General features: G+C 34.4%; 2 protein-coding genes across 5 annotated transcripts in view; one reads left to right on the top strand and one right to left on the bottom strand.

Moving 5' to 3' along the window:
* Positions 1 to 1,941: 1,941 nt before the first annotated feature.
* Positions 1,942 to 15,906, bottom strand: LOC306864467 (docking protein 2-like). 3 transcript variants are annotated; one of them, XM_079408491.1, is made up of 6 exons: positions 15,691 to 15,906; positions 14,279 to 14,575; positions 14,040 to 14,154; positions 5,702 to 5,874; positions 4,321 to 5,122; positions 1,942 to 2,787 (listed from the first exon to the last, which is right to left on the bottom strand). In XM_079408491.1, exons 1-6 carry the CDS (start codon positions 15,748 to 15,750, stop codon positions 2,783 to 2,785), a joined length of 1,452 nt encoding a protein of 483 aa, XP_079264617.1. In that variant the 5' UTR covers positions 15,751 to 15,906; the 3' UTR covers positions 1,942 to 2,782. The 3 variants fall into 3 exon arrangements, with proteins under 3 accessions (XP_079264617.1, XP_079264616.1, XP_079264618.1); XM_079408490.1 differs by lacking the exon at positions 1,942 to 2,787 and having other exon boundaries at positions 4,091 to 5,122; XM_079408492.1 differs by lacking the exon at positions 1,942 to 2,787 and having other exon boundaries at positions 4,091 to 5,122; positions 14,447 to 14,575; positions 15,691 to 15,884.
* A 3,507-nt stretch (positions 15,907 to 19,413) lies between these two features.
* The window catches only part of LOC306864164 (exportin-7-like), a 31,647-nt gene continuing 29,910 nt past the window's right edge, over positions 19,414 to 21,150 (top strand). For both annotated transcript variants that reach the window (XM_079407917.1, XM_079407918.1), the window contains exon 1: positions 19,414 to 19,510. In XM_079407917.1, coding sequence (XP_079264043.1) covers positions 19,493 to 19,510 — 18 coding nt within the window. In that variant the 5' untranslated portion in view covers positions 19,414 to 19,492. The remainder of the gene's footprint in view (positions 19,511 to 21,150) is intronic.

The raw sequence follows: 21,150 nt of genomic DNA, 5'->3' as shown, positions 1-21,150 counted from the left end.
TAGTACTATCATCAGTCCAAACTACAGTTTAAAAGCTTGGGGTTGGGAAGGTTTTAAAAGAAGTCTCACCAAAGCTGCATTTATTCGATTCAAATACAGTAAAAACAGTAATATTGTGGAATATTATTACAATTTAAAATAAGCGATTTCTATTGAAATATTTTTAAAAATGTATTCCTAATTTATTCCTGTGACGAATAGCTGAATTTTCAGCATCATTACTCTAGTCTTCAGTGTCACATAGTCCTTCAGAAATCATTTTAATATGCTGATTTGCTACTCAAGAAACATTTCTTAGTATTATCAGTGTTGAAAACAGTTGTGCTGCTTAATATTTTTGCGTTACAGTTTTTTTTTTTTTTTCAGGATGTTGTGATGAATAGAAAGTTTAAAGAACAGCATTTGTGCATTTATTTAAAAAATGTCTTTTGTAATATTTTATTGTGTTTGATGTCACTCTTCTGAATGAGAGTTTACAGGAGGTCAGATGAGTGTTTGCAGTGTTTCTCAGCAGGAGACATTTGATGGCCTGATGGCTCAAGCTCAGAGGTCAATTGCTGAAGCAAACAGTGTCACTGAACATCCTCTGGCCCGTGAACACGCTCTGCCTTGAAGATCGTGCATCGCATTTTTCTTTAGGCTGTACTTCCACAGTCTGCTCTCATTTACACTTGCAGTGTTGCCATTCGTCTTATTGAGGCGCTGGAATTCGCTAGTTTTACAAGACAATTCAAGCATGAATCGTGTAATAATTTACAGGCAGATTTAAATATATTACAAGCATTTTGGCTTTTCATTTGTAAGGATTTCACAGATGCAGACCATTTTTTGCAGTTACGCAACTGTATTTTCACCTGACCCAACCCTCTCAAGAGAAAATAGAATATCAAACTTCAAGAAGACGAGTTTTCATTGCAACGTCTCCGAATACAGAATCACATCAGAGCAGCGGATCTCATTGGTTTCTCTGGAGACTCATTTCAAATTGATAATTTCGTATTTTACATCTGCAAAACAGTGTTCTGTATTCAGCAGGACTCTTACAAACATCACATTCAGTCATTGTGTTGGGAGAGAGAGACACTGCCCCCTAGTGTCAGATCATCAGAGTGGACCTTAAAAGGTGGGGTAAAACTTGCACTTCATAATCATTTCAACCTAAAAATGCAAAAATATGACACCCATCTATAAAATAAGTGTTGCAGGTTGTTTTATATTTAATGTGCGGATAATCTTTGCTTAGTGGTGTACGTTTCTTTATTGATCTCCTCAATGCATTTTCAGACAATCACAGACACACACACACAAACATCTCTATCACTCACTTCTGTCTGTCTGTCTTCTGTCTGTCTTTATTTATTTAGTTGAATTGATAAATATATAAATATAAATGTTATTTTAAGAAGATATATTATTTTATATAATATTATATTGTATTATAATATATTATGACTATGTATCTATCTATCTATCTGTCTGTCTGTCTGTCTTTATTTAGTTGAATGGATAATTAATCATTTTATTTTAATATATATAAATTATATTATATCATATTAAATTATATTATATTATATTGTATTGTGTGTGTGTGTGTGTGTGTGTGTGTGTGTGTATATATATATATATATATATATATATATATATATATATATATATATATATATATATATATATATGTCTGTCTGTCTGTTTTTGTTTATTAAGTTGAATTGATAAATATAGAAATATAAATGTTATTTTAGGAAGTTATATATTATATTATATTATAACAATGAATATATCTCTATTTTTAATTTGAACTGTAATTAACCATTTTAATTATATATGTATGTATAAATAAATAATAATTAATCATTATATAATTTTTATATACACTTTGTTTCAGATGATTATGCAAGTGACATCGGTATCACTAGGGAAAAAAATCAGATTTATTTTTTTCATATAAAGTGTTTATTTGTTTTATTTCTCATATGTTTTATCAGTCCGAAACAGCTTTGTTCAATAGTTTGCCATGTCTTCTTAGGTAAATGGAAAACTTACTTAAAGAGGTTCCACATTATGAAGAAAGTCACCGTTCTCATGCATATGGAGAGGAAGACAGATCTTTCTGAAGATGAAAAGCATCAAATAGTGCAACATCTTGCAAAAGGCATGAAAACAACTAATATTTTTCAAAAACTGAACAGAGATTATCAAACTGTCAAAAGATTTGATGATTTAGAACACAGAAGAACTCAGGTATAAGCTTAATAAGGAAAGTTTCTGTCAAACAAATTAATTGTAAAAAGGGGAACTATAAAAAGTCACCGTTGAGCAGCAAACAAGTATTTGAAGCTGTCATCCCTAACCAGAGCTCACAGAGAAAAAACTTTACAGTGGGTGTATAGAATAATACATGAAGAATCATTTTTAATTAAATAGTTTAATTCACTGACGAATGCATATAAATACATATCAATGACCCCTATCAGAGAAGTTGATTGTTTCTGAATGACTATAATACAGTCAATTATTTAGTAATGGATGATTACTACTTTTTACGATTCATTTTAGTAACCATACGTTGATTAAATGAACACATACGCTTTTTCAATAGTTTAAAATGAAAACAATTAAGGCTCTCCAAACTGCACACTACTGGTCCGTTACAGCAGGCGTCCATCTTAGCGGAGAGAGTGACAGCCAGCAGATGAATGGGGTGCTGTGACATCTTCATTCTCAGGCAGGTCGGGATCCCAATCAGCTTCAAGCCGCAGGTCCCTTGGCACAGTTAATTAAATCAGTCTGCAAGAGAAAGAGCCCCCTCCAGTCAAAACCGTATACCACCAAATGTAATTATTACTGTTCCATTACAGGCAAGCAGATTTCATGATCATTTCTCCAGCTAGCAATCAAAGATTTCCTGGAAGAGGCGCTGGAATGGAAAACATGATACATGAAATGGCAGGAGAGGTATTGTTGTTTTCATCAAGGAAAGAGCATAGCGAATTCACTAAACCAGGGGTTTCAGCTGCTCTAGACCCAGGGAACCCCATCCAAACTCATAGCCAACCAAAGGACACGGAGTAAAAAAAAGATTTTCTTATTAAAACTTTATAATAGTTTTCCTAAAGAATGCTAACTTTGCTACATTGTACAATACCTACAAATCAAAAGTTAGAAAGTTTGAAATTAGTTAATAGTTAGAAGTGGAAAAGAAGAAAATATTATATTATATAATATTTAGTGCTGTCAAATGATTAATCGCATCCAAAATAGAAGTTTTGTTAACATCATATATGTGTGTGTATTGTGTATATTTATTATGTATATATAAATACACACACATACAGCATATATTTTGAAAATATTTACCTGAAAGTAAATACTTCCTGTGTACTGTATATATTTATGATGTAAACATAAATGGATGTGATGTGATTAATCATTTGACAGCACTAATATATAAATATACACTCAAACAATGTATATTTTGAAAATATTTCCATGTATATATTTATATTTATATAATTTAGATTATATATAAATATATTTAATGTACAAATATAACATATTTTTCTTAAATATATATGTGCATGTGTGTATGTGTGTGTGTGTGTATTTATATATACATAATAAATATACACAGTACACACATTATGTAAACAAAATCTTTTATTTTGGATGCGATTAATCACAATAAATTGTTAGGCAGCACTCATTTTATTATATTATATTCACACACATTACTGTATTAAAAATATAAATAATATAACATTTATACTGTAAATTTATAAAACAAAATATAATAATATATATTGTGTAATTCTATATATTATAAATTTAAAAACCAATTAGTATATACTCTACATATTTTATATTGTACTGTATTATAAAATATAAATAATGATTACATTTATATTGTAAAATTGTTATTTAGATATATTATATTTATATTTTAGAATCTATTTTGTAATTATAGTTACATTTTGTAATACAGTACAATACACTTTAAATTCATATTCCAATTTGGATATTTCTGTATTATTATTTCTATAATTTAATGCAGTGCAGTACAGTACAATTTAAATCTATATTTGTGTGTGTGTGTGCGTGTGTGTGTGTGTCCAACTGTAAATTTTAATGTGACATTAGCATATACAAATAAATGTTGCTTTCAACAGACACAATTATTAATAATTTCCCCCCTAATTTATGATTGTGGAATGAGCATGCTATATTACATGCGCCTTCCCTTCAAACTGAAGTTGTCATAAGTTGAGAACAACTCATCTGAACTTTGAACAGGGTTGGAGGGGGCAGCCATGGCCTGCGTACCATCCACGTTAGGGCTGTAGAAGAAGTCATGCTCAGCTAGGTGGTCTGCCCCATCATGAGCTCTTTCATTAGCCTTGGTGACCTCCTCCGGTTCAGCGTACACACCTCTGACAACCCACTCAGCTCTGGCTTGGAAGTCCTGTGGATCTACATAAATTGCTTCTGCACTGATGTCCTGTAATGTGTCATTAATTGCTAATTGTTGGATGGAGTCGCCCAACAAGTCAGTCGAACCTTCTGCAGCCTCCGTCTCTTCATGCGCACCCTCTTCCCAGGGGATATCGAAATCAGATGGCTGTGAAATGTCAGCGTCGGTCTTGAAAGAGTCTCGGAAAGATGCAGACTGCTGGAGAGCTTTTCTCAGGTTTTGCCAGTGCATTTGAGGGTCTGTAGGGGAAGTGGCTTTTTGCTGAGCTTTTGACACTCTGGCGTAGATGGGTTCCTGATTGTCGAGGTCGGTGTCGATGCTCGTCACTTGACTTTCACTTTGTGGCTCAATTGCATTCAAAGAGAAGCTCCTCCAAGAGGGTTTGAGCATTTTTGATGCTTTCTGCATTTTCCCCTCAGGTAAAAAATCAGACGCTTGACTATCTATGGTGTAGTCGTATGTTTCATCCGTGGCTTCTTGAGCTAGACTTTGTTCTACATGGTCAGGGCTGGTTGGCTTTGCTGTGGAAGGTCTGTGTAGATTCTGGATGAATGTGCTGACAATGTTGAACAGTCTTTCACACTGATGAGTTGAAAACTCAAAATTCCCCTCGCCAGACTCGCATCTGCGACCAGCCTCAAAAGAAAAAGACAGCTGAGGGAAAGAAAAGAGAAGGGAAAGTTATGAAATCTATTTTCAGAGCATAGATGTTTGTCCACAATCACTCGAGCGATGATAAAGACAGGCTGTTTGTTTCCCGTGAGAAAAGCCATGCAAATGAAACTCAATGCGTTTAAATGAGGAAACTTCACACCTGCAAGATGACAACACTAACGAGTGGAGAAAAAGTACATGAATATTTAACCTACAGATAAAGAAAAGGATATATATATATATATATATATATATATATATATATATATATATATATATATATATATATATGTGTGTGTGTGTGTGGGGGGGGGTGTATTTTACAGTCTTAAAATATCAATACATTTTTTGCCTTATACACTTGCACACATATACACATATATAAGCTGCTCACCAAGGCTTCATTTATATTATAAAAACAGTAAAATTGTTATGAATAAGATGAACAGAAATAATACAAATAAATAAAACTCTTTTGTAACATTGTTTGCATGTTTTTAACTTTTGATCAATTGAATGCACCCTTGTATATTTATTAATGTATTTTAAATAGATTGGACTAAAAAAGTCCTAGCTTACCATGTCTTGTCCAAACTTCCTGATGTAACAGTACGGCCATTTGAATAGCACTTTCTTAGTTTTAACGTCCTTCAGGAGTAAGCAGTCCGACAGCGGAGTGAGGATATATTCCCCGTACAGACTGCACCGATCGGCAGCCTCTGTGCCCACTGCTATGACCAGAAACTCTCGAACTGCAAGACAAAAGAAACTTGCATTAGCACAAAATGAAATCAGAAAAAAAAGTGAATATCTTGCCTAGTGCAACGTAAACAGCCCCTAAAACAATGCAATCTTGTATTCATATAAAAAAACGTTCATTTAAATGTGGTTTGACATAATTTATGCCTAACGCATTTGGTTTCTGCATGTCATGTGACTAATTGTGACACATTAAAAACAGAATGAAAGGAAAATGTGGGTTGAATAGCAAATTAGTCATTTGTCCTACTTGGGGGGTTCTTATTGATGGTTGCACTGTAAATCACCATCTAATTTAATTACTTGAAAAAAAGCATTGTGAACATTCTGCTAAACATTTCCAAGCAAGTCATATGAGTTTGAAACAAAGGGAGAGTAAATTACTATTTGCATTAACTCCTACAACAATTTCAGCTTTCTGTAAGAGTACATGGACAATATAGCGGAATCCCTTTTTTTTGTCTTCTTTTAAGTCACTGAAACTTAGACTTGCACCCGAAGTCAGCAGGGAACACAACCTATTGCTTTTCCTCTAGAGATAGCTTTGAAATTCAAAATTGGATGTCCACAGGAGCAAGAAGAAGCCAGAGAAGGCAGCCCTGTCTAAGTTCAGCCTTTGTTCCTTCAGTTGATGTTCACAGCTGTCATGTTCTGAGCCTCTTCCTCCTCGCTCTACATCCTCCAGGATGAAACAAGCTCTTAGACTGTTGGCTTGTTGCCCTATGAGGCCTCACCCGTGACCGTGAATGTCAAATGTACTTGTTTTTCCTGTTCGCTCTCGTTTGCAGCACTGCTCGGGGAGAATGTTGCACGCAGACGTGCGCAGTTCATGCTATCTGGAGATACAGATGGCACATGTGTGAAGCACGATTCTGTTAACAAAGGATGACTCACTAGACAAATGCTGCAGTTTAGCTGGATATTTCATTTGATATTTTAATAACACCTCTCTGTATAGTAATAGAAATGACTATTTTTGTTTGTTTGCTTGTTTTTTTATTATTATTATTATTGCTTGAACTAACATTTTCATGTAGAAATTACATTTGGATGTATTTACTTCACAGAATCATTTTTAATCAGTGTCATTTTATCAGTTCATTTACAATAAAATTATAAACAATAACATTGTTTTCAGCACCTTCAACACAATTTCATGAGAAAATATATACTATTTTATGAGGTGGAAAAACCTTGCTGGTTTTTTTTAGGTTTTTATTTTGTGGAAATACAAACTTTCCAGGAGGACTTGAACACACCAAAACTAAATCCATCCATTGGCTCTGTTTGAAAACCTAGTGAGCTGCTTACATAGACAGTTTTTTAAGAACTCATAGCTGCATTCTTGGCAAAGGTTCCAGAAGAAAAGATACTTAATTTTGGCCAAATTTAGGGTGACCACGTCCTTTTTAAAGTCAATCAAATAATGCCTTTTTTCACGGACAAAACTTATCCAAAATGGCACCTAAACATATGAATAAAATATAGTCTAACTGAAACTATTTTGCTCAATATTTGTTATTAGCTTAGCAACATGCTAACACTAAACAGTTCATCATGAGCCAAGTCGCTCATACAATGAGAATCAATCACTTATGAAGTTCAATCACATTTAAGTGTGTAAGCAGTGAACTAGGTTCAGAAACAGAGCTGTTGTCTCATTCTTGTTCGCTACCATCATTCACTTAAACGGCCTTGATTTTAATAGATCCATTGTCAAGAAATTTTGTTTACATGTCCAAGTTGTCATTTTGGGAACAATTCATGCAAAATTCCATTGTTATCATGTTTTCCTCATTTGATTCGTGCTTTGGTGCAAAGAAGGACTTGACAATTACTTTTATGTGCTCATTAACAGTAAATTGACTCCCGGTGCCCATCTTGATTTCAAGGGTGTCTGATGAGATCTGGCGAGTGTTAATCAGCCTCTGATTGTCGGGTCACTGATTAAAAAGAGTCTTAACGACCCCGATTCATCAGCGTATTGCGCAGATCACAAGAGACGATACATGAATTAGCTATGAATTTTGTGCGTCAGCGTAATTGCGCATATGTATATTTATTTTTACATTTCCTAAGTGTCATCTGTTTGCTAATTTCAAACAATGCATGATCAAAACCATTTCTGCCACTAATTGGTTGTCTGTTCTTGTTCTAAGCTTTAAACCCACAGCCGTATCAAAGGTGCGGTCAAACCACAGCAGCACTGTCTGTACTATTAGAGAGCAGAGCAAGACCAGTGTGAAGTTCACCTCAATGTTAAACTGCAGCACCTGCATAAATAAGATTCAGGTACTGCACAGCGGACTCAGAAGATGAGTCGGGGACTTCTTGGGAAAGAACAAGTAGGGCTCGCTGCAGTCCACAACATCCAGGGGGTGTGGTTGGATCCACATCTAGGGGGTGGAGTTTGGTAGGTTTAGGGTTGGAGATGGGGTGGGTTTAGGGATCAGGGGGTGGAGATGGGTAGGTTTAGGGGTGTAGATGGGGTGGGTTTAGGGATCAGGGGGTGGAGATGGGTAGGTTTAAGTATATGTAAAGTGGGAAGAGTTGGATCTGGATCCAACCACACCCCCTGGATCTTGTAGGCTGCAGCGAGACGCTTCTCGGAAAGAAAGGCATGATAAATGCAATCCCAACTGTGAGACGCTGATACTGTCTTGACTCTCAAACTATAGATCAGAGAAAAAAAAATACCACTTCCTTCCTATCTGGCCCATGGGTGTTCACACTGAGCATCTATTGGCTAAAAATAACAACAGGAACTACAATACTTGAGTTGCTGACCCAAAATCCATCTTTAAAAAATCTGTCTTCCTGTTGCCAGTTTTGCTATGTTAGAATAGTGTACTACCATACTATTACTATTGCAATATGGTAGGGTGCATGTATGCATGGAGCTCTCAGATAAAATACTACATTTGCCTAAAATGTGTGGACAGAGTGCATGTTATCCCAAAAAACTGTATCCCAAAATGCAATGTGTTGCGTTTTCAAGGTGACACAAAATGGAAGCTATGAAATGTTCATCTTTTATTTATATTTGAGAGTCACTGTTTAAAATACAAATAATATAATATTTTTTTGCATTTATAATTTGTTATTTATTTATTCTATCATTTATATTATCGTTCTTATTGATTTCTCTTGTGTTAAACTAGACTGCATTTATCTGATTAAAATACAGTAATATAGTGAAATATTATTATGATATAAACAAAATGTTTTTATTTGAATATATTTTAAAATGAAATTTATTCCTGTAATGCAAAGCTGCATTTTCAGCATCATTACTCTCTAGTCTTCAGTGTCACATGATCCTTCAGAAATCATGCTAATAAGCTGATTCGATGGTTAAGAAATAGTATTTATTATTATTGTAATGTTAATTTCTTTCTTTCTTACCCCAAATCAAATCAGCACAACTGTTTTCAAGATTGATAATAATAAGATTTTTTAATAAGAATATTTCTTGAAATCAGCATTTTAGAATGATTTAAGGATCACGTGACACTGATGCTGAAAATTGCCATCAAGGGAATAAATTATCATTTAAAATATATTAAAATAGAAAACTGTTATTTTAAATTGTAATAATATTTCAGAATATTACTGTTTTTACTGTATTTTTATCAAATAAATCCAGCTTTAGTGAGCATAAGAGACTTCTTTCAAAAACACAAAAAACTTCATAATCTGAATCATCCGGTCTTCAAAACCAGTCACACAAACACTTGGAAACATTCAAAGACCAGTCAGATTAATCATTGGTGCTGTTTAAATGTAAACATGAAGACAAATGGAGAAAACGCCTCATCTGCCTGTTTGCCTCTCTGATTCCCAGCATTTCACTCCCTCATGGAGACGATTTGAACGGTTAGTTTCCAACTGCTCCCAGTTTTTGTCTTTGATGTCGATCTTCTATACAAAACATCATACAGCACCCACAACCTAGCGACTTGAAACATTCTTGCTCATCCAATCAAATCTATCAGGGGGTGGTTGCAATCAAATTATCCCTAAACTGCTGCAAGCCATCTCTCTGACCTCTAGCATCTTTAAACTTACCAGCACTTGGAATTGAAGAGACTGGCAGCTAGACTGTGAAGTATTTCAGGTCAGCTTGACAACTAGATTGAGATCTTTTACAAAGATCTCTTAATTTGTACGTTTTATATTAATAATAGCCATTTTGTGAAATGTACATTGGAGAAAATGAAATATAAGGGACATTAAGAGACAGTTAAGAGAAGGGTGATGAGCATAATCACTTCATGTTCTGCCAAGTCTAGCCATTTGCTTATAATTAAAAGCTATATTTGCTCAGTCCTTAACCAAGGACACAGGAAATTGAGATTATGTTCAGAATAGCATATACTACTCTTATTATTTTTGCCATATATAGTATGTAAAGTATATGAAGGGAATATGGTAAATGTGTGGCATGCAACTGTGTGTGGATACTGTATTGCACAATGCAATGCATCTTACATGACCTTGCATTTTTAGTGTAATTACATTATTTGAAGCAATACCATTTTTTTAGTGATAGTTGAATTTTCCCTTCCAACATATCTTTCTTGACTCAATATTTTGGATTGCTTTTACACAAATTAGATTAAAAGTAATTTCTATATACTTTTTATAACTTGTTCTGCACCCATCATAATATTAAAGCTTTGAGGTCAGAAAGATTTTAATTTTAGAATTTAGTACTTTTGTTCAAAAAGGATGTTAAATTGATCAAAAGTGACAGAAAATGCATTTATAATGTTAAAAAAAATAGATAGATAGATAGATAGATAGATAGATAGATAGATAGATAGATAGATAGATAGATAGATAGATAGATAGATAGATAGATAGATAGATAGATAGATAGATAGATAGATAGTGACACTGAATGGCTGCTGAAAATTCAGCTTTGCGTCACAGTAATAAATTACAGTTTAAGATATAAACAATTATTTCAAATTGTAATAATATTTCACAATATTACTATTTTTATTTTTATTAAATAAATAAATTCAGCCTTGGTGAACATAAAAGATTTCTTTCTTTCTGAAAACATTAAGAAATCTTACCAAACCCAAATTTTAACTATGAAATTATACATTTTTGTAATATATATGTTTTAATGTATTTTTTGGTTCTTGTTTGTCAATGGGGAAGTCAATATCTAAAGAACGGTTGTCATGACATGGAATACAGCAAAATGAGGATGTGATGCGTCACCCCTCTTCAGACGAGAATAGAAACATCTTGAAGTTTATGAAGTACTGATTTAAAGTCAGACAAGTTTCATCCTCCTCGCTGCCTCTCTCTCTCTCTCTCTCTCTCTCTCACTCACTCTCCTCTCCTTTGTGTCACTTTGTCTGTCTGCATGTGCTGCTCTAAAAACTTGCACAACGGAACCCAGACGAAGTCCTTCTGACAGTCTGAGAGCTGTCACCCCAAAGTGATAAAACGGAAGTTAGAGCTATTTTTTGTCTGGCTGCTCCTCTGGCCCAAAATGAAGTCAGATATGATATCAGACAGTCACATCCAATTCTGAAATTTTGAACAACATCATTTAAAGAAAAAAAAAAGTATCCATTTTCTGATTAAAATGAGAGAGGTGCTTGCCTGTGCAAAAGTAACAACCACATTGTGGGTGGTTTCTAGGTCATTGCTAAGTGTTTTTTAAGTTGTTATTGGTGTTTTGGTAGCTGGTTGTTTGTTCATTCATTTGAAAATGGTATTAATGACATTCTGATTACTAAATATTATGACACTATGTTGTGCACTAAAAACTTAGTAGTAGTGGTAGTGACGCTTGCCTTAGCGAGCGCTACGAAAGAAGTGCTCTGTTGTCAATAATGCACAAGGACCAATAGAAATCTTGAACTAGAGGAAAAGGAAGAAGCAGGAAGTCAATAAGAAGTGGCCTCGGGTGAATTTGAGGACAGCTTGCATACCTGTGCTTCGTTTCATTTGGCGTCTCTCCTGAATGAGCTCTCTCTATACATTCACCTGAAAACAGTGTCCCCTCTTTCCTGTCCTTTAATGGAATCAAGGTTGGCCACCTGTGGCCCAAATGGGCAATTTGACTCAAGCCTGAGGTTTCACTTGAAAAAGAGGCTGTTCGTCCTTGCAATAGGACAAACTAAAATAGCATCTCTCTCTCCTCTCTGTCCCTCCAATATCACTAATGTTACATGTTAGGGTGCAATGCATTAAAGTGTTACCTGATATAAAAAATATTAGAATAAAAGGTAATTGTTGTGATAATATATACATATATATATATATATATATATATATATATATATATATATAAAATGTGCTATATTATTATTGTTATCTATGTATTTAGATAGATAGATAGATAGATAGATAGATAGATAGATAGATAGATAGATAGATAGATAGATAGATAGATAGATAGATAGATAGATAGATAGATAGATAGATAGATAGATAGATAGATAGATAGATAGATAGATAGATAGATAGACCGGCCACTTTATTAGGTACACCTGTTCAATTGCTTGGTAACACAAATTGCTAATCAGCCAATCACATGGCAGCAACTCAATGCATTTAGGCATCTGGATGTGGTGAAGACGACTTGCTGAAGTTCAAACCGAGCATCAGAATGGGGAAGAAAGGGGAATTTCAAAAACTGCTGATCTACTGGGATTTTCACGCACAACCATCTCTAGGGTTTACAGAGAATGGTCCGAAAAAGAGAAAATATCCAGCGAGCGGCAGCTGTGTTGATGTCAGAGGTCAGAGTTATAGTGAAAATTGTTATATAGAAAATTGGTTATAGATGATAGAAAGGCAACAGTAACTCAAATAACCATTCGTTACAACCAAGGTATGCAGAATACCATCTCTGAACGCACAACACGTTCAGGCTGGTGGTGGTGGTGTAATGGTGTGGGGGATATTTTCTTGGTACACTTTGGGCCCCTTAGTACCAATTGAGCGTCGTTTAAATGCCACAGCCTACCTGTGTATTGTTGCTGACCCTGTCCATCCCTTTATGACTACAGTGTACCCATCTTCTGATGGCTACTTCCAGCAGGATAATGCACCATGTCACAAAGCTCAAATAATCTCTGGTTTCTTGAACATGACAATGAGTTCACTTTACTCAAATGGCCTCCACAGTCACCAGATCTCAATCCAATAGAGCACCTTTGGGATGTGGTGGAACGGCAGATTCGCATCATGGATGTGCAGCCGACAAATCTGCAGCAACTGCGTGATGCTATCATGTCAATATGGACCAACATCTCTGAGGAATGTTTCTAACACCTTGTTGAATCTATGCCACGAAGAATTAAGGCAGTTCTGAAGGCAAAAGGGGGTCCAACCCGGTACTAGCAAGGTATACCTAATAAAGTGGCCAGTGGGTGTATATATATATATATATATACATATATATATACATATATATATATATATACATATATATATATACATATATATATACATATATATATATATATATACATATATATATATATATATATATATACATATATATATATATATACATATATACATATATATATATATATACATATATACATATATATATATATATATATATATATATATATATACACACACTCTTACTCTATTTGTAAGCTTTGTTATATATATATATATATATATATATATATATATATATATATATATATATGGATGGATGGATAGCCTACTACTTTTTTTAATTCTCTCTAAATACATAAAATATGAAAAATAATAACACATGGTCACCATGTATTACAGTTTTAATTTGATTTAAATAAATAAATAGTACAGAAAATGTATTAAAATAGATATATACGTGTACTGAAAGCAACTCCAAGTTTAAAAAACTATATATATATATATATATATATATATATATATATATATAGGCTATAGACTATACCATTTATGTATTATTATCTACCATTTATTATTCTTATTGCATGAGAAAGTTCAACTGATTTAATGATGAAAGAGCAAGTTTAGCCTTGGGTTTGCAGTATTTCAGGGTTACAGTAATGCTTGTGCAACCCAATTCACAATAGTAAAGGTAGATTAATTGTAAGGAACTTGATTTTATAATAATTTATAGGCTCTATTTAGGTTATCAGCCTGACATTAAGTGCCTTACCGCTCTCTGCTGTGTCATAAAGTGAGTTTTCCTGCATTTCACTGGCGTGGGAACTGCTCTCAGGTTCAGAATAGATGCTGCTCTCTCTCTGTAAGCTTTGTTCAGCGTTGGAGTCCTGAAAAGCATTAAATGGTTTTAAAGAGTGGCATCTGTACCTGAACGTGTCCATTATGCATTATGAGCAATTAGCAAAACGCTCATCATCTTTACGCGCTGTGATAAGATGTGATTGAACCTACAGGGAACGCCTGCTCGCACAGACTCTTGATCCAGCCCTTCACCTCTGAATGCTGGGCAGCGAACACGTAAAGTTTGTCTGAGGTCTCCAGATAAAAGGCGGCGCAGTCTTTGGGGCAGTCGGCTATCTCTCTTTCTGATATTTGGATGCACTCTCGCAGTCGGATCACCTGTTTGTAGTCGGGCTTGCGTTTGCTGGAGCCCTGTTTGATGGAGGAGTATTTGTGCTCGTACACCTCCAGCCGTGACACGCTGCGTCTGCTCTGCGCCACCAGCACGCACCACACCTTCCTCCATCTCTGAAGAGCACACACGCACATCACAGTCTGAAATACTTCAATACTTTAAAGTCACACGTTATTGTATTACATGACAAATATCAAACCAAGCAGTATTTAAAAAAAAAAAGAAAAAGCACAAAGACACTTTTAAGCAAAACATTTAATTAAAAATTAAGGTCTTAAATGTTGAAACAACAGACAACAAATATATGGATGTGCTACTGATTGCCAAAAGTTAGTAGGCTAATGTACTTTCAAATTGTAATCTGTTCCTGATACTGATTACAAATTAGGCTGCATGGTGAAAATGTTATCTTGATTACTAAATTTCTCATTTTAGGTAATGTATTCTAACTACTTTTTGATTAATTGTAGATAACGTTTTTAGCTAACTTGTTATATGTATATATATATATATATATATATATCATAAATGTGAATTGCATTATGTAAGTAACTTTAGTGGATTTATAATTGTGTATGTAATATTAATAATAATAATGTAATATATAAATGTACTAAAATCAGTTACATAATGTACACAATGTAAATCACACTCATATTTTTGGAATGAAAGGAAAGGATGTGACGTGTGGCCAAGTGGTGACCCATACTCAGAATTTGTGCTCTGCATTTAACCCATCCAATTGCACACACACAGTAGTGAACACACACTCACACACACACCACACACACACCGTGAACACACACCTGGAGCAGAATTGGTCTCAGAATAACTTTTAAAAAAATTTAGCATCTTTTAACATTTATAATGTATAATAATGTAACATTATTATTCATAGATAATAATGCAATATAAAACAACATTTCTGTTTGTCAATATTGAAAAGAGTTGTGCTGCTTCATAGTTCTGTGTAAATCACAGTACATATTTTTCAGCATTCTTTTATGTGTGTGTGTGTGTGTGTGTGTGTGTGTGTTATTTGCTTTATGTGCATTTATACTAAAGGCCAGTACAGCGGCCACATTTCTCATGTTTGCCGTTGTCAGTCCGCTGATATATGCTGAATTCACATCCATGCAAGAGTGTGAAAATGCATTAATTTCTTTAGTTTAACTTATAAAAATAATCACACTACTCATAAAGCTCTGAGAAGGACATTGAGCCTCACCTTGCCGAAGCGTTGCTGATGAAAATAAAGCATCCCTTTCCTCCTGATGTCCTCCTCCATGGTTCTTCAGCTGGCCTTTGTCTTGCTTCTCTTTCCCCAACTCGCTCTCTATAGGTTCCCTTGATTCCCGTTTGCTTTTAAACTGTTTAAATGACTATGAGAGGCAATGACGGACTGACCTTAGGTACATTGTCAGTCTTACTTCCTGTCTAAGATAAAGTCTAAATCAGTCACTTGGAGAAGTCAGATGAGTGGGCGTGTGTCTGTTTGGCTGTGGTAGGGTTGGTTTCCTACTCATATGATTCTTCCTGTTTGACACTATTTAGGGCTAAAGACTGTATATATTCTGCAAATGTGTGAATGCATTTAACATTCTATTAGCACCTTGTTAGAATCAATCAGGGCCACAGGATATTTTCACTTTTTCTCACATCCTACAACTCTCCTAATAGCAAATGCTATTCAAAGTTGTGCATAAATTCAAATGTCAGTCCAAATCATAATAACATGATCTGCAAAATGTTAGCATTTTAGTATAGTAGGGCTATAAAAAACTGGTCAAATCAAACTGTGCATTATATTCTTTGTCACCTCAAGTCATGTGAAAATAGCACTCAGGAAACAGATCAGTAGATGTCAAATACAGTAAGGGTTCATGTCATAGGTCTGATGGATCTAGAGTGCCTCTTTGTGACCAATACTGGCTATTACAGCACATTCACAAACATCAACAGGTCCACATATGTACACATTTTTGAAGATCATATATCCTTGTTTAGAAACCCCTTTAGACTTTCAATACAAGCACTTAAAAATGTCAATTTTTAGCTTCAGAACTAAATTAATATAGTGTGGTTTGAATAGGGTCAAAAGGTTATAGCTTGAACACTGTTCAAATGTTATCTTTGGTCATGTGGCATCCTGCTGTCATCCGGCCAATCAGCAGAAGCTTTAGATAGTGGAACTTACTTACAGGAGGTTAGATGATGAAACACTTTTGGGAAATGTCCTGTGGTGTGACATGCTAAAGTCAATGATTATTTAAACCTGTGTTAGATGTATGTTCTATTATATTTTTTCTTCATATTTTGAATTGGTTTTTATTTTTATGTGTTCCATTTTAGTTTTAGACATTTTAATATGTATTTGTAATTTTATACGTGTTTTTTATATATATTTCTGTATTGCTTTAGCTAATTTTTTTATTTCAGTTTTAGTTTTAAGAGTTTTAGTATTTAATTTCAAACTTATTTCAGTTAGTTGCAAAGACAACAATCCTAATTTAATTTTAAGCTTCTTCAATTTAAATTTCCATCTTATATTTATTTAATATTTATTATCTAGCTTTATTTCAGTTACTGAATTTTTTTAAATAGTTTTAGCTTTAGTTAACAATAACAACACTGTTGAGCCAACTTAAAATTTTAAGGCAACCAGCTTCATCAGATTTTTGAGTTCTCTCAACTTATTTTTGTAGGAGATTCTCAACTTTTTGTTGTATAAACTTAAAACAACAAGTTGAGAAAACTCAAAAATCTGCTGAAGCTGGTTGCCTTAAAATTTTAAGTTGGCTCAATTTATTTATTTTTTTACAGTGTGGGGAGACCAAATAGAACATTTGTATTTGTAATTAATTTGTCATGCAAGAACATGGAGAATAAACTGGAATGAACTACTTAACCTAAAACTTTGATGTGAATTACAAAAACAAAACAAAAAAAGATGGCGATGTCAATTACTCAGTTGCAAAACTGTTCTGTTCAAAGCAATTCTAAGTCACAGTGTGATAAATACAATACAATAACAGGGAACCAACTCTGGATGGAAAAGCATCTAATCCTGTCGCTGTCTCTGTGCTCTTTTCACTTCAATGACTACTTTGAATGAGCTGTAAACTGGCACAGCTTAATATGAGTGAAACTGTCAGGCGTAATAAACTGTGAATATCTTGTGGTTTGGTAGAGAGCCTGAAAGCTGTCAGTTTAACCATCTTAAATCTCTGTATTATAAATTGACTGTGTTCATCTGAACTTCATCTGGTGGTCAAAATCTATTGGCCAAAACATCACCAAAGGGTTAATCTTATCAGTGTTTTTTCAGAATGGTACGAAACGTGGTAAATGTTTTAGCATTTGCTATGTGAACACACACATAATTTTTTTATTTGAAAGGTTAAATGGTGCTGAAGAACATAGTCACATTTGTACAGTTCATGGTCAAAAACAAAACACATTGGTAAGGAATGGGAAGGAATTTCATCTAGTGGAAACATTTGGTACAGCACCCAAACAAAATCTTATACCAAAAGCTCTTTTAAAAATAAATAAATAAAAATATCAACCTCAAATTTGAAACACAATATGTTTAGACTTATGGCTTTGTAAAACAAATATGTATTTGCAAAATATAGGCTATGGGAAAAAAATATTTTTGTGCATTTTTCGTAATAATACACTTAAACGTTAACACTTTACAATAAGGTGTCATTTGTTAACATTAGTTAACGTGTTAACTAACATGAACAAACAATGAACAATGCATGTATTACACTATTTATTCATCTTTGTTAATGTTAGTTAATGAAAATACAGTTGTTCATTGTTTATTCATGTTAGTTCACACTACATTAACTAATGCTAACAAGCACAACTTGTGATTTTAATAATGCATTAGTAAATGCTGAAATGAACATTAACTAAGATTAATAAATGCTGTAGAAGTATTGTTCAATCTTAGTTCATGTTTACTAATGTAACTAATGAACCTTATTGTAAAGTGTTACCACTTAAACTTCTATAACTTTTTTTTCTCACTTTTTTTAAACTTTCACTTCAGCAATAATCTGCCATTTCTTATTTAAAGAAACCAAATTTAAGTCTGTGCTCCAAATTTAAGATTTACGTTTAAGTTGGAAATTTAATTTATGCTCTTAAAAAGTGGTTAATGGTAAAATAATAATAATAATACAAAATATTAAATGTAAAAAAACATTACAAAACTAAAAAAGTCCATGCGGGCAACACCAGAGGGTTAATAAAAACTCATTCCAACCTCAAATCATCATCATCAATGAATTAACTAACCTATTTTAGGGTACAACAACCCATACGACTTTATTAAGAACCTAGCAAAAATCAAGAACTACTTAGCAATGTTCCTAACTTCCTAACAAAATCACTCTTATTTATCACAATAGGGGTTTTTTTTTTAAGCGAAGCCTAATAAATTAAACTCAATCCACAAACAACTACATTCTTATTTAAGGTGTTTATGTAGGCCTGAGTAGGCTACATTAAAAAGGACAACATATAAATAGGCATAGTCATTATTAAAAATGTACTGAAATTTACATCTTTGGTTGTTGCTTCACAAACCATGGTAAGAAGTCAGAGGAAAGGGATTATGAATACAGAAAATGTATTATTGTTGTTGTTGTTAATATGATTAAATGAGTATACTATTTGCAACAACAGGTGTAGCCTTCAGCGTCAGAAGCCTCTTTGAACCATTAATAGCATTATTTCTCAACTTCACAATAAGCACTGTCAATCACGCTTAGTTATTATTAGAATGATAAATCCACGTGACCTCTAATATCTGAATTCGCAGTTTCACTTTAAGAAGCATGTAAACAAAGGCTCTTTCCGGCGGTGGCTGTCTGCCGTAACGGGATTCACGAAGCCCCGAGCGAACATCTGGCTTTATCACTGCGTGCGTCAATTGCGTAAATGTTCCCGTGATCCTGGGCAGATGCGCGCATGCTCATTGTCAGGGGGAGTGAGAGGAGCATGAATGGAGCAAAATGGCGGATCATGTGCAGGTAAGTAAAGGATTTTTTGTTATTATTAAATTCATGAAATATGATCCACTGCAGTCTAACAGTAGATACCGAGGCTTATTTCGGCGATGCGTGCGTGTTTGTTATAAATGCATGCGTCGCGCGGCGGGAGAGGTTCACTCGCATGCTTTATTGGATGCGATTATCAAGTGTTGACTTGTGGCCTGTCATCATGTTGATTTTAACTCTGTGATCCAGGCTAACACACAACTCTGCAGCATGGGTGAAAGTTGTTTTGAAGCAAAATGCAAAGTATTTTATTTTAAGCAGCAGAGATCGCTAGATCCCGAGAGATCGTTTATATTAAATTGCACGTAACTCTATAGCAACAGTGATGTTTTACATTGTAAACAAGGCATCATCCCTCATCCAACCGCTTACAGTGCAATAATACACTGGCCTTGTATACACAAGCGATAGTAACTCGAGCTCAGCGAGGCTTTTTCCAAGAGAAAAGCCTGTCGGTAAGCCCAATAGCGTATTTGCATTCAGTTATCTGTCATTCTGCTATTGCTGGACGCAAATGTGTCCGGTTAGCCTGTAACGTTAGCTAGCGTGCTAACTCATGAGATTCTCCCGCGCACCGCCTCGACAAACCAAAAGCACGTCCAGAAATGAGTTTTCTTCAAAATTATAGAAACGATATGTACGTTAACATCTCCTGCGAATTGTAAACAGGTAATAGTGTTGAAAAAGTGATTTTTTTCATTACCTGTAGTGTTTAAGGAGAGTTAAATGACTGGATGAAGTGAAGGCAGCCAACCAGAAATGTCTTTTGTGAGCAATTTTCACTGTTATATGTAATATTTAATACTTTATTTTCTCTATATAATGTTTAGAGATGTTTATTAATCGAAATTTTTGTACATTTACTATAATGTATTTCGTTTTAATTATACTTAATAAGACTGTCTTAATAATCTTGATAACTGAGGGGTAGTGCTAACGTTAAATAAAGCCAACTTGGCAACCAAAGTCCTCTCAGGCGTAACTGACAGATAAAGTCGGCCCAGAATTAAAATAAATAATTTTTCTTCTTCTCATTCTCTCAGTATGCCTATTTCCTGAAACCCACCCTAGCTAGACAGCATTTTTGGGCATTGGTCCATTAAACACCATATTTTCAAACACAGCCGCTGCTTGTCATCTGTCAGCATGTAAGTTACACAAGCTGCTCATGACAAATGGCAAGACAGGTCATATTTGAGGGCAAAGGTTAAGGAGGTCTCGAGGTTAAACACAGTGTTGAATAATTATTCCCATGAAATTTAACGAAGTGGGGGACGATGCTTTAGTTAACCTGACTCTCATGTGCACAGGCAACAGTAAACATGAGCTTTCCAGTGTTGTTGCCACGCGTCCTGTTACTCTGTAGGTGGTGAAGAAGCCACTCCATTTGCAGTAATGGATTATTAATTACCAACCGAGCAGCTCTGTCTTAAAGGCCGTTTGCGGATCACATATTGGTAGTGTAACACGCTTGTTTTAGACCTAAACCAACCAAATAATGCTTCAATATGTGTGTGTAGATAATTATCAAAGAGCATGTTGTGAGGGCAGTAGGTTGATATGACTCAGCAGTATTTCTGGCTTGTAGCATTCAATTCCTTTTTTGTTTGGCA

The sequence above is a fragment of the Barbus barbus genome (genome assembly GCF_936440315.1).
Source record: "Barbus barbus genome assembly, chromosome: 45".
In the NCBI taxonomy this organism is placed as follows: Eukaryota; Metazoa; Chordata; class Actinopteri; order Cypriniformes; family Cyprinidae; genus Barbus; species Barbus barbus.
The sequence above is the reverse complement of the archived record's forward strand: the minus strand, read 5'-3'. Positions and strand labels throughout refer to the sequence as shown.

Coding starts and splice junctions, on each gene's coding strand:
- LOC306864467 (XM_079408490.1), bottom strand. CDS start 15,750: ATGGAGGAGGACATCAGGAGGAAAGGGATGCTTTATTTTCATCAGCAA. Junction 14,576..15,690: donor ATCAGCAACGCTTCGGCAAG/GTGAGGCTCAAT, acceptor TGTGCTCTTCAG/AGATGGAGGAAGGTGTGGTG. Junction 5,875..14,039: donor TTATGACACAGCAGAGAGCG/GTAAGGCACTTA, acceptor TTTGTCTTGCAG/TTCGAGAGTTTCTGGTCATA.